At 41.2% G+C, this 14,432-nt stretch overlaps 1 protein-coding gene across 2 annotated transcripts in view; it reads right to left on the bottom strand.

Annotated features, from left to right (window-relative positions):
- The window catches only part of TDRD7 (tudor domain containing 7), an 85,465-nt gene that overhangs the window by 32,417 nt on the left and 38,616 nt on the right, over positions 1-14,432 (bottom strand). For both annotated transcript variants that reach the window (XM_054502170.2, XM_054502171.2), the window contains one exon: positions 3,019-3,605. In XM_054502170.2, coding sequence (XP_054358145.1) covers positions 3,019-3,605 — 587 coding nt within the window. The remainder of the gene's footprint in view (positions 1-3,018; positions 3,606-14,432) is intronic.

Raw genomic sequence — 14,432 nt, 5'->3', positions numbered from 1 at the left:
GTTTTCTTGCGCTTTAGTCCTCAAGAGATGATTTTGTCCAGGGTCTCCTTCTAGGGTGTAAAACCTGACATATCAAGTTTGGGTCATGTAACAGAAGCTGTCCCAGCCATAGGATCGAGGCCTTTTTAGCTATACTCTAACAGCACCAGCATCACTTGGCCCAGGAGACAGGGGAGATGCCACAAGAACCTTGTTCTTTGTATTGTTCCAGGTTTTACCCAGGCTCCAAGTGGGCCTGTACAGCTCTAAGAAATGGTTCCTTTAGGACTATTTCTATGTATTCTTGGTAATTATCAGCAGGGCAGAAGATGCCATAGTCAAGCTATTCATTACAAGGAGGAAAAAAAAAAAAAACCTCAGAAAGTCCTACACAAAATGGAAACCATGTGCAATGGCTATTTTAAAATGAAATATTATGTGCATATTATTGGCTTCAGAAATAGCTGCAGAAGCTTTGCCATACTCTTATAGTTTAATTTTTTTTTTGAGACAGGGTTTCACTGCTATGTTACCTAGGTTGGACTCCTGGGCTCAAGCAATCCTCCCACTTCAGCCTGCTGAGTAGTTGGGAGGATGTGTATATGTCACTGAGCCAGCTACTATCATTTAAATGTATTGAGCTTTGCAAATACTAAGGCACTGCCTTGAATGCAGCTGCACTCTTGGCTCTGAAGTCCTCCAGAAGGTCTGCAACTGCACCCGAGTGTCCATTTGCTGGGACCTAGAGTCTCATTGGGCCTCCCCCTAGTGCTGCTATGTAGCCCTGGGTGCTCAACTGGCAGAGGCCTGGACTGCAGCCCTAATGTGCTGGTCTGCCAAACACAGGTTCCTGCCAGAAGGGAGGAAGGTAATGAGAAATGGCTTGGAATCTGCAGGCACCTTCTCTTCTCTTAAGCAGCCAGGAGAGGAGGGCTGCACAGATAGGGGGAAGATGGAGGGTGCTGGATGAGGCACGGTGCAGGACTGACATTACAGCTGGTATGACAGTGGGTAATGACGAGAATGAGGTCATATATTATCCTCAAATTACCTGAGCAAGGGGGACAAAGAATGATGGATAGGCCAATTTAGAGATGCCCTAAATACCAAGTTTTACAAAGTTAATTTCTGAGACAAGGGATTCCCATATGTGAGATGAGAGTTCTGCCATAGTACCCTCCAGGCCCTAATGAGCCAGAGATCCAGCTTCCAGTGCCTACTGCCTGCCTGGGTGAAGATGCCGGTACAGAACAGGGTTCAGTCTGGGGGAGGTTTGCAAAGTCTTGTGGGGAGGGCAGAAGCCAATAACCTAAGGTCAGCCTAATGGCAGACATTACCCATCTTGCTTGCTGGTTGCCAGCCACTCTGCTGAACACATAAAATGCTGACTCCAGGATTTAAATTCCTACTGGGATAAGGTATTTAAATAATCTGATGACCCTGGACATAATCATCCTGGAATAGATTAGAACCCTTCTACTGAAGTCCTAGAACTGATCCAGACTCCTGACAAACCTTGGTGTGAACAACATAAACCACGTGATTGGTCCGGCCTAGTGCTTGGTCTCTGACTATGGCACCAACAATTACTGGTTACAGATACCAAAGGATCCTGCCATGGAAGTTTCTTTATAGTATAGTCAAATGGTAAAAGGTGGTAATGTGGCCTTCAATATCTTTCCTTTACTTCAATACAATAGTGAAACATATTGGGACCTCTAGCCTTCAGCAACCTATTTATATCTTCAGGCCACACCACATCTTAGAATAAAAGCTTTATCCTCTCTAACGTTTCTGGAGGTTCTTCTAGTTTGAGCATCTGAAGATACTAGGTTCACTCTATTATCTACTCAGATTTCATTTGTTCAAATGTAAGAGCTTTAAATTTTTGAGCTCTTCTTTCATTGAAGGATTCTAATTATTTTTTGTGGTTCTTCTTTGGGCTTTTCCATCTCAGTTATGGATCTCTGGAGGAGGGACAGCCCAAACCAAAGGACCATTTGGTTGAAGGAGCCCAGATTCTGTTTGCTTCAGCATTTTTCTGATCTGCCCAGCCATGGCCACACCCTGGACTGGTACCTCCAGGGGTTCAGCTACATAGGTTCCCATTCTTTTTCCCAAATGGAGACTGCAAATTATAGTCTTTCTATATTTTCCACGTATTCTTCATTTTCTCCAAAAGTGCAAGACAGGTGCCTGGAGCCGGACTGTTTTTTGTTATTCTAGTTATTGTTAGCTACTTAGGTAATGATGCCTTAGGCAATGACGCCTCCTCTCAGGCAATGACGCTGAAAGACTCAAATAAATAGAGCACCTTTGGGTCCAAGGTCTAATCTGATGTATTATACAAGGAAAGCAGCTCTGAGCTATTTTTGCTTTTAGGAAATACTACATAGTCCCAGATTATAAATAGTATTATGTAGTGTGTGGGGCACTTGCCTTTTCTGCGAACTAGGTATTGCTTTTGACATAATATAGTTACCATCACGCTTCTGACATGAATCTTTTTTTTCAAGTTCATATTATCATTCCAATTTTTAAAGCTATTAGTAATCTTAGGATAGCTGTATATTTTGAACAATCAACAAATATTAATACATTATTAAGCCGCACTATAACTCTATAGAACTAAGAATATGTTATCTTTTTTTTTTTTTTGAGATGGAGACTTGCTCTTTCACCCAGGCTGGAGTGCAATGGCGCAATCTCGGCTCACTGCAAGCTCCACCTCCCAAGTTGACACCATTCTCTTCTCTTGCCTCAGCCTCCTGAGTAGCTGGGACTACAGGCACCCGCCACCACGCCCTGCTAATTTTTTGTATTTTTAGTAGAGACGGGGTTTCACCGTGTTAGCCAGGATGGTCTCGATCTCCTGACCTCGTGATCTGCCCACCTCGGCCTCCCAAAGTGCTGGGATTACAGGCGTGAGCCACCGTGCCCGGCCATATTATTCTTCCTTTAACCCTCAACATCCATGTGAAGAATAGACAAGTGACAACAGTATATCAGAATCCTAAAGAATCAGAAAATGAAACTTGCCTGATAACCACTTCATTTGTGTTGCTCAGTTCAACCACCAATACAGATGGTGATGCTTCAGTTGGAATCATTAAAGGAGGAACTGTTATGTACTCCATAAAGGTATTAGCGCTTTCAGCAATGTTTTCTTCTAACTGCAAATACTCTTGTTCAACCATAGCCTTGATATCATGATCACCATGTGCTTGCTCTGCATCCTTTTGGATTTTGTCAGTGGGCAATGGAAGTTTAGCATAGAGAATGGCCTTCTGGGGATTTCCAGAAATGTAGTCTATGCTGCATACATCAGAAAGTGAGGCAAGATTTTTTAAGGCATCCTCAGGGAATTTCACTTTGTACATTTCCTCAAATGCTTTCGGAAGTGCACTGGCCCAAAGGCCACTTGTGTATTTCACCAGCAGGTCTGCCACTTTTTCTTTAAAGTCTCCTGCCATAACTGTTGGACACCCTTTCAACGGTGGTGTTTGTTTGGGACCAGGTAGTGGGGATAGAGGAACTTTCTCAGTGTCCAGTTCACTTCTCAAAAGCTGCTTTCTCTTAGCTGGATAAAGAAGTAAATCTTGGCCACCACTGCAAGGTTTCTCCACCTGAAATTTTTAAATAAAGCAAATGACGGATATTTCAGTGACTATAAACAACCCACAAACACATTAATACATTCTAAATTTGAGAGTTATGCTGTTTTCAAATTAATCAAGTGTACAATTTACTCTTTTCAATTGCTAGGACTTTAATGCATTATCTTCACCTGCAAATAACACGAGCCACATTTCAGAAATAAACAGGAAAATAAAATAGTATTAAATTCACTTGTGCAGCATTGAGACTCCAGCTGCCCTAGAAAATTACGAGCACTCTGCCCTGTAACGCATACTCTCATTTAATTGTCTCTGCCAAATCCAAAACAATAGCTTACAAAACTGACTAAAAATAAGTTGTGAAAAGGTATTAAAACTGTCAGGAATAAACCACTGGGAAGAAAACTAGAAAATATTTAGACAAAATAGGAGTGCCATCTCTCTTCTTCTTGCAATAGCCTGAGAAAACCCTTGGCTTTCCATTATTTAGAAAAAGATGCTCCAGAGATAAAGTACAGTTTTAAAACAACCACAGCAGAAAGTTTAGCTGCAAGTGTTGTCACTCTAACAAACAAGTATTAAAAATACCTAGCACTTGTATGTCATCCAATCTTGAATTTCATTTGCATGCCATTCCTGAGAGGCACAGCTTGATGACATATTTTTATGTAAGAGAAGAAGGAGAAGAGAAACTGATGTATGGCATCATTTTTCTCCCTGAGTTTTAAGCCTTTCTACTACTAGAGCAGGGGTCAGCTCTACTACTAGAGCATGGCCCAATGCAGTTCATGGCTCATGGGCTAAAGAATGATTTTTATATTTTCAAATGCTAGAAAAAAAATCAAAAGAATTATTTCATAACTTGCAAAAATTATATGAAACTCAATATACATAAAGTTTTATTGGAACACAGTCATGCTCATTTATTTACATATTCTCTCTGGCTGCTTTTGCTCTACAGTGACACAGTTGAATAACTGTGATGGACTGCATCTGTTAGTTGCAGCTCTTGGCCTGCAGAGCCTAAACATTTACCATGGACCTTTACAAAAGCAGTTTCTTGAACCCTGTACGAGACCATTAGACTGAAGTTAAAATTCCCTCCCTTCCAAAATATTTCTATTTTGTCAGATCCTATTTTACCTACTCCTTAGCTGCAATTTAACCCCTTAGGGTAATAATTACAAGTTTACAGGAACCACGGTCCACCCAGAAGAACAGAATTTTAAAGTATGCTGGTTAGGTAGCTTACTAGTAAAGAACACTGACTTTTTACTTCGCTCTCCATACAATGCTTAGGAAGAGTGAACATAAACATTTATGTACAAAGAAAGAAGGTGCTGTCTTGTTATCAGAGAAGAGTTTTGACAAGTCAAAAGACACAGGCAACTTGGTAATAAAATTCCTTTTAGTCTGACTACATATTCTACATCACATAGGAAGTGAACGATATTAATATAAAACATTAGGTTTTCCTCTTCATACTTTTGCCAATGTATGCTTAAGTTTTGAGGACTGAGGAAAACTTCCACACCTGGAAAGCCTAAAGCATCACTGAAAGCAGAGGTCTAATGGCACCTCCTGTAATCTGTCATGGTCTCCTACTGGCACTCTGTGATCCCTCTAAATGGCATGTTATATGATTGGCACAGTTTACGTCCCTTATTATAAGCCATAGGGACACAAATAGTTGGAGCATTCCTCATCCTTCTCTTGATGGTTAGTCTACTTCTCTAGAGACCCATGTTTTAAAATCTGACATCTTAAAATGCCAATCTTCGCTGTGCTTTACGACACTCAATAAGATACAAGAATACAGATTAGGTATCCAGAGGTTTGAAACGCACACTTTCGGAGCCAATGGATAAAGAAAACAGCATTATAAGTGAATGATTAACTTGTCATATAGAATCCCAATTAGTGTAGTCAGTCATGCATCACTTAATGATGGGAATACATTCTCAGAAATGTGTCGTCAGTTTGTTGTGCAAACATCATAGCGTGTACTTATACAAACCTAGATGGTATAGCCTACTCCATTATATAGGTTCATTATAATCTTTTCTTCTTCTAAAAAAAATGGGATACGTGTGCAGAATGTGCAGGTTTGTTACATAGGTATACATGTGCCATAGTGGTTTGCTACACCTATCCACCTGCCCTCTAAGTTCCCTCCCCTCAACCACCACCCCCTAATAGGCCCTGGTAAGTGTCGTTCCCCTCTCTGTATCCATGTGTTCTCAACGTTCAACTCCCACTTAGGAGTGATAACATGTGGCATTTGGTTTTCCGTTCCTGTGTTAGTTTGCTGAGGATGATGGCTTCCAGTTTCATCCATGTCCCCGCGAGGACATGATCTCATTCCTTTCTATGGCTGCGTAGTATTCCATAGTGTGTACGCACCACATTTTCTTTATCTAGTCTATCACTGATGGGCATTTTGGTTGGTTCTATGTCTTTGCTATTGTAAATAGCACTGCAATAAACATACGTGTGTGGCCGGGTACAGTGGCTCACACCTGTAATCCCAGCACTTTGGGAGGCCAAGGCGGGCAGATCATGAGGTCAGGAGTTCGAGACTAGCCTGGCCAACACAGTGAAACCCTGTCTCTACTAAAAATGCAAAATATTAGCTGGGTGTGGTGGCAGGTGCCTGTAATCCCAACTACTTGGGAGGCTGATGCAAGAGAATCACTTGAACCCGGGAGGTGGAGGTTGCAGTGAGCCAAGATCATGCCATTGCATGCCAGCCCAGGTGACAGTTTGAGACTCTGTCTCAAAAAAATATGTATATATGTGTGTGTGTGTGTGTGTGTGTGTGTATGTGTGTGTGTGTCTTTATAGTAGAATGATTTATATTCCTTTGGGTACATACCCAGTAATGGAATTGCTGCGTCAAATGTATTTCTGATTCTAGATCCTTGAGGAATCGCCGCCATACTGTCTTCCACAATAGTTGAACTAATTTACATTCCCACCAACAGTGTAAGAGTGTTCCTATTTATCCACAGCCTCACCAACATTGTTTCCTCACTTTTTAATAATTGCCATTCTGCCTGGCATGAGATGGTATCTCATTGTGGTTGGTTTTGATTAGCATTTCTCTGATGATCAGTGATGTTGAGCTTTTTTTCATGTTTGTTGGCTGTGTAAATGTCTTCTTTTGAGAAGTGTCTGTTCATACCCTTTGCCCACTTTTTGATGGCGTTGTTTTTTTCTTGTACATATGTTTAAGTTCCTTGTAAATTTTAGATAATTATTAGACCTTTGTCAGATGGGTAGTTTGCAAAAATTTTCTCCCATTCTGTAGGTTGCCTGTTCACTCTGATGATAGCTTCTTTTGCTGTGCAGAAGCTCTTTAGTTTAATACCATTTGTGAATTTTGGCTTTTGTTGCAATTGCTTTTGGTGTTTTTGTCATGAAGTTTTTGCCCAGGCCTATGCCCTGAATGGTGTTGCGTGGGTTTTCTTCTAGGGTTTTTATGGTTTGGGGTTTTACATTTAAGACTTTAATTCATCCTGAGTTATTTTTTGTATAAGGTGTAAGGAAGGGGTCCAGTTTCAGTTTTCTGAATATGGCCAGCCAGTTTCCCCAGCATCATTTACTAAATAGGAGATCCTTTCCCCATTGCTTTTGTCAGGTTTGTTGAAGATCAGATGGTTGTAGATGTGTGGTATTATTTCTGAGGTCTCCGTTCTGCTCCATTGGTCTATATGTCTGTTTTGGTACCAGTACCAAGTTGTTTTGGTTTCTGTAGCCTTGTAGTATAGTCTGAAGTCAGATAGTGTGATGCCTCCAGCTTTGCTCTTTTTGCTTAGGCTTGTCTTGGCTATATGGGGTCGTCTTTGATTCCATATGAAATTTAAAATAGTTTTTCTAATTATTGAAGAATGTCAATGGTAGTTTGATGAGAATAGCATTGAATCTATAAATCACTTTGGGCAGTATGGCCATTTTCATGATATTGATTCTTCCTATCCATGAGGATGGAATGTTTTTCCATTTGTTTGTGTCCTCTCTTATTTCCTTGAGCAGTGGTTTGTAGTTGTCTTTGAAGAGGTCCTTCATGTCCTTTGTTAGCTGTATTCCTAGGTATTTTATTCTCTTTGTAGCGATTGCGAATGGGAGTTCATTCATGATTTGGCTCTCTGCTTGCCTATTGTTGGTGTAAAGAAATGCTTGTGATTTTTGCATGTTGATTTTGTATCCTAAGACTTTGCTGAAGTTACTTATCAGTTCAAGAAGTTTTTGGGCTGAGATAATGGAGTTTTCTAAATATAAAATCATGTCATCTGCAAACAGAGACAACTTGGCTCCCTCTCTTCCTATTTGAATACCCTTTATTTCTTTCTTTTGCCTGATTGCCCTGGCCAGAACTTCCAATACTATGTTGAATAGGAGTGGTGAGAGGGCATCCTCATCTTGTACCAGTTTTCAAAGGGAATGCTTCCAGCTTTTGCACATTCAATATGATATTGGCTGTGATTTGTCATGAATAGCTCTTCTTATTTTGAGATATGTTCCATCAATACGTAGTTTATTCAGAGTTTTTAACATGGAGGGATACTGAATTTTATCAAAGGCCTTTTCTGCATCTATTGAGATAATCATGTGGTTTTTGTCTTTGGTTCTGTTTATGTGATGGATTACATTTACTGATTTACATATGTTGAACCAGGCTTGCATCCCAGGGATGAAGCTGACTTGATCATGGTGGATAAGTTTTTGATGTGTTGCTGGATTCAGTTTGCCAGTATTTGCTTGAGGATTTTCACACTGATGTTCATCAGGGATATTGGCCTGAAGTTTTTTTGTTGTTGTTGCATCTCTTCTCAGTTTTGGTATCAGGATGATGCTGGCTTCATAAAATGAGTTAGGACAAAGTCCCTCCTTTTCAATTGTTTGGAATAGTTTCAGAAGGAAGGGCACCAGTTACTCTTGTATTTCTGGTAGAATTCAGCTGTGAATCCATCTGGACCTGGGCTTTTTTTGGTTGGTAGCCTATTAATTACTACCTCAATTTCAGAGCTTGTTATTGGTCTATTCAGGGATTCGACTTCTTCCTGGTTTAGTCTTGGTAGGGTGTATGCATCCAGGAATTTATTCATTTCTTCTAGATTTTCTAGTTTATTTGTGTAGAGGTGTTTATACTATTCTCTGATGGTAGTCTGTATTTCTGTGGGGCCAGTGGTGATATCCCCTTTATCGTTTTTTATTGTGTCTACCTGATTCTTCTCTCTCATTAGTCTAGCTAGAGGTCTATTTTGTTAATCTTTAAAAAAAAAACTGCTCTTGGATTCGTTGATTTTTTGGAAGGTTTTTCGTGTCTCCACCTCCTTCAATTCTTCTCTGATCTTAGTTATTTCTTGTCTTCTGCTAGCTTTTGAATTAGTTTTCTCTTGCTTCTCTAGCTCTTTTGTGATGTTAGGGTGTCGATTTGAGATCTTTCTAGCTTTCTGATGTGGGCATTTAGACTATACATTTCCCTCTTAACACTGCATTAGCTGTGTCTCAGAGATTCTGGTACATTGTCTCTTTGTTCTCATTGGTTTCAAAGAACTTCTTGATTTCTGTCTTAATTTCATTATTTACCCAGGAGTCATTCAGGAGCAGGTTGTTCAATTTCCATGAAATTGTGTGGTTTTGAGTGAGTTTCTTAATCCTGAGTTCTAATCTAATTGCACTGTGGTGTCTCTTTTATTGTGATGGAGTCTCGCTCTGTCCCCCAGGCTGGAGTGCAGTGGCATGATCTTGGCTCACTGCAAGCTCTGCCTCCCTGGTGCACGCCATTTTTCCTGCCTCAGCCTCCTGAGTAGCTGGGACTACAGGTGCCTGCTACCACACCCGGCTAATTTTTTGTATTTTTAGTAGAAATGGGGTTTCACCGTGTTAGTCAGGATGGTCTCAATCTCCTGACCTCGTGATCCACCCACCTCAGCCTCCCAAAGTGCTGGGATTACAGGCGTGAGCCATCACACCCAGCCGAGACTGTTTTTTATAATTTCAGTTCTTTTGAATTTGCTGAGGAGCATTTTACTTCCAAATATGTGGTCAATTTCAGAATAAGTGCCATGTGGTGCTGCGAAGAATGTATATTCCGTTGATTTGGGATAGAGAGTTCTGTGAATGTCTATTAGGTCTACCTGATCCAGAGCTGAGTTCAAGTCCTGAATATCATTGTTAATTTTCTGTCTTGTTGGTCTAATATTGACAGCGGGGTGTTAAAGTCTCCCACTATTATTCTGTGGGAGTCTAAGTCTCTTTGTAGGTCTCTAAGAACTTGTTTCATGAATCTGCGGGCTCTTGTATTGGGTGCATATATATTTAGAATAGTCAGCTCTTCTTGTTGAATTGTTCCCTTTATTATTATGTAATGCCCTTCTTTGTCTTTTTTTTTTTTAATCTTTTTTGGTTTAAAGTCTGTTTTGCTAGAGACTAGGATTGCAACCCCTGCTTTTTAATTTTTTTGCTTTCCATTTGCTTGGTAAATTTTCCTCCATCCCTTTATTTTGAGCCTGTGTGTGTCTCCGCATGTAAGATGGGTCTCCTGAATATAGTACACTGGTGGGTTGCTCACTCACTGCCTCCCTTGGCTGGGGGGAAAGGGTTCCCCTTCCCCATGTGGCTCTCAGGTGGGCCGCCATACCATACTGCTCTTCCTTCTCTCTGTGAGTCATGCCAGCCTTCTAGTCTACTTTGGTGAGAGACCCTGGATACCATGGGTTGCCAATGAAGGATTCACACACTTATTATGGTTTTTTTTCAATGGGAGCCTCCAAAAGCTGCTGCTTGTAGTCAGCTATCTTGCCCCCCACCCCCAGCTCCATTATAATCTTATGGGACCACCATTGTGTATACATACAGTCCATCATTGACCAAAATGTTGTTATGCAGCACTTGACTAATTTTAGATTTAGATGTGGTGGTTCTCTGCAGCCAAACCCAGATGAGCCTGTAGAGCCCACCTTAAAACTTTTCTTCAGTTTTCACACACCAATCTCAATACTTTCTCTGAAGTGGGTGGTAGAAACTACTTTCAGTGGACGATAACCCATCTTATCTAAAATAACTTCCTAAGCCCCATCCCCCCCACTGTCCACATAGCTTCTTCTAACCCAAAAGAAGGTAAGAGGGTTCTTTGGCTTTATTATCTTTTTCTTTCCAAGGAGTGTACTGAGAATCTGGGATGCTTCAATGCTTAGTCTCCCCTCTCCCAGTCCCCAAATTGCCATTCCATCTGTGCCTTAGATGTGATTAGTGCCAATTACCTAATAACATACCTATCAAACCTCTAACAATGACCTCTGACATGACCAGCACAAGTTCTTCCAAATAGGAACTGCTGTCTTAACTGAAGTTAGGGACATTATGTCCACTTGAGTTGGTCCAGGGCAAGAGCAGAATTCCCATTTTTTTCTGGCTTTTATTCCAGAATAATACTTAAAGATCATCTGGAGGTACTAAGCTTCCAGGGCTGTGTCTGCAGCATTTAAGTCAAACTTTGCCAGTCAGCCTATAAAGTGAATTTTTGACCAATAAGCCTGAATTTACCCAAAGTACAAACCATAGCCAAATAGTCATCTGAATTAGAAGACAGATTTTTCTCCCTCAGCAGTTTTATATTATCTTTACTGTTTAAAGCAGATAACCATATCCCACCCTAATGACTAGTTCCTTGAATTGTAAGCACTTTCCAGTCTTTAATGGCTTATTCTTTTATCTCAAAACAGTTAGTTATGTGCCTACATTTCACTTGTTCTCCAATGATTTGGCTTCTATACATTCAAATAAGCATTTACTAAGATTAAACATAGGCCTAACAGGGCACCGAACCTGACTCTACCTGGAGTTGATTCAGATATCCTTCAACACTTTAGGCAAATATTCACAGATAAATTTAGTGATATGGAAAAAATACCTGGTCCACATACTTCATTCCAATCTTTGGGGTTTCTTTTCTTTTTTTCTCTCTCTTTTTGTTAAGGCTGGGACTTGTTCTGTTGCCCAGGCTAGAGTGCAGTGGCGCAATCTCGACTCATTGCAACCTCCACCTCCTGGGCTCCAGCAATCCTCCTGCCTCAGCCTTCTAAGTAGTTGGGATTACAAGCATGAGCCACCATGCCAGGCCAGCTGAGGGGTTTCTCAATTCAAAGGCAACAATTCATGAAACTCCTTTTAAAGTTAAAAAAATATAATTTAAAGCAAATATAATTCTTTTTCAGTTATGAGTATGGAAAACACAAACAAGTTTTTCCTATTTCCTCATTCAACAACAATCATCAACACAGAAGACTTGTGTGACCAAATGAGTGGGGGGTCTCCCCACTCCAATCAATCAATTAATTCTGCACCGGATGTCAGCTGAATTCCACGAATTCAATTCTGACACTATCTACCTGGAGACAGCATCAGATCCCACAGGTTGAGGGCTCAGTCCCACAAGACTGTCTCCTCTTCAGACACCAGTTACAAGCCTGTGGCTCTGGAACTTCTGACCAACTGGATCAAGCTGGGGTTCCCAAGACCCTCTCTTTAGTTTTAATTTGCTACAGTGGCTCACAGAAATCAGGGAAACATGTTTACTGGTTTACTATGAAGGATATGGCTGGGTGCAGCAGCTCACGCCTATAATCTCAGCACTTTGGGAGCCTGAGGCAGGAGGATCACTCACTTCAGACTAATAGTTGAAGACCAGCCAGGGCAACATAGTGAGAATCTCAACAAAAAAATTTTAAAAATTAGCTGGATGTGATAGTGTGCATCTATAATCCCAGCACTTTGGAAGGCTGGGGTGGGAGGACTGCTTGAGCCCAGGATGTCCAGGCTGCAGTGAGTTATGATGGTGGCACTGCACTCCAGCCTAAGGGATAGAGCAAAACCTGTCTCTAAAAAAATACACGTGTGTATGTGTGTGTGTGGCAGATATATGTATAAATTAAAGGATATTACAAAAAAAAACCAATGAAGAGATGCTTAGTGTGAGGTATGCCGGAAGGAGTGTGGAGCTTCCATGCCCTCTCTGCTACCCTACAGGAAGCTCCATATGTTCGGCTATCTGGAAGCTTTCTTCCTGCTTTGGGTTTTTATGGAGGCATCATTCCACAGGCATGATTGGTTAAGTCATTGGCCACTGGTGATCAACCTAATCTTTAGGCCCTCTACTTTCCCCAGAGGTTGGTTGGGGCTGAAAGTCCCAACCTTCTAATCATGTGTTGGTCTTTCTGGTGACCAGCCCCATCCTAAAGCTACTAGGGGTTGCCAGTCATCACTCATTAGTTTAAAAAAGAAAAAAAAAAAAAAGACATAACTTTGGAGAGTCACTCTGGATTTTAGGAATTGTATGCCAGAGAATGGAGAAGGCCAAATATATATTTTACAATATCACCCAGCTCAAACTCTCTAAATTTTCATATGAATAGAAATTTGCTTTTCCTGGGCATTCTACTGTGATCACCATCTGTCATCTACAAAAAGTGCCACCTCTTTTTAATTTTCGGCAAATGGGTTTAGGAAAGAGACCTACTACTATAGGTATCCCACAAGAACCTTACTAAAGATAAAGAATTGCTATAATGTGAGTTACAGTGTGGTGTCCATTCTTTACTGGGCTCTGGTGCATCTGACAAGACTTACATGTTCATCTCCTGCCTCATTTCCCAAGACAGAACAGCCATCTTATGGTCTTCACAAATGACCAAGGCAAGCCAACATCTACTTGAAACATGGCTTTTATTATTTCCTTAGTGTGATAATCAACTGCTAACCACTTCAGGTAGATCTACACTTCAGGTAGACCTCTCAAAAGGGAACTTTTACGGCATCTAGTTCCTTTAGCCCACTTGATTCAGGCATATATCTGAGGAGGGTCAGAAGGCCTCCTCTACTGTGGGAGAAGACTCAGGACAATACTCCTATCCTTGTCCTTCATGTTTTCTTTGTTTCGTGGCTCTGTAATTTTTTCTTTGGTTCTGAATGTCCACCCAAAAAATCCATCAGTCCAACGACTGGGAACTAGCATGACTTGTGACTTCATGTGTACACTCCCACCCCCACCTCCAAAAGGAGAGACAGGTAACATAAAAGATGAACTCCCTACACCATGGAGTCAAGCCCCTTCCTTTGCTGATCATCAGAAGATGCTGTATCGAATATGCCTTAAACTTTCTATTCCCGTAAGTTCATGATAATCAGCTTGATTTCTGCCACAGTTGGAATCACAATTTGAATGAGACACTTCCCTCACACCCCTCTGGGTTTCTGTAAGTTTGGAGCAGAAATACTAGGCTTGGCAGATGTGAGGCTGTGATACCGTGAAATATATATTTGGTCTTCCTTCCCAGTTTCCTAAATACAATTCCTAAAATCCTTGGAATCTCCAAAGAGCTTATCTTTTTGTATGCTAATACTGATTGAGAGCTTCAGGGTAGGGCTGCTGCTTACCAGAAAGTCCAAGGCAGGATTAGAGGGTTGAAACTTTCGGCCCCACCATTCAACTGCCGGGAGGGAAGGGGCACTGAAGGTCAAGCTGATCACCAATGGTCAATGGTTTAATCAACATGCCTGTGTAATGAAGCCTCCATAAAACCCCAAGATGACAGGTTTGGAGGGCTGCCTGGAGGGTGGCAGGCCCAGGAGGGCATAGAGACTCCTTGCTGCTTCCCCCATTTATGCATTTCTTCATCTGTATCCTCTGTAATATCCTTTGTAATAAATCAGTAAACAGAACTGTTTGCCTGAGTTCTGCGAGCCACTCCAGCAAATTAATCAAACCCAAAGAGGAGGTTTTGGGAACCCCAATTTGAAGCTGGTCAGTCAGAAGTTCTGGAGGCCCGGATC

This window comes from Pongo pygmaeus, chromosome 13, assembly GCF_028885625.2.
Source record: "Pongo pygmaeus isolate AG05252 chromosome 13, NHGRI_mPonPyg2-v2.0_pri, whole genome shotgun sequence".
NCBI lineage: Eukaryota > Metazoa > Chordata > Mammalia > Primates > Hominidae > Pongo > Pongo pygmaeus.
The sequence above is the reverse complement of the archived record's forward strand: the minus strand, read 5'-3'. Positions and strand labels throughout refer to the sequence as shown.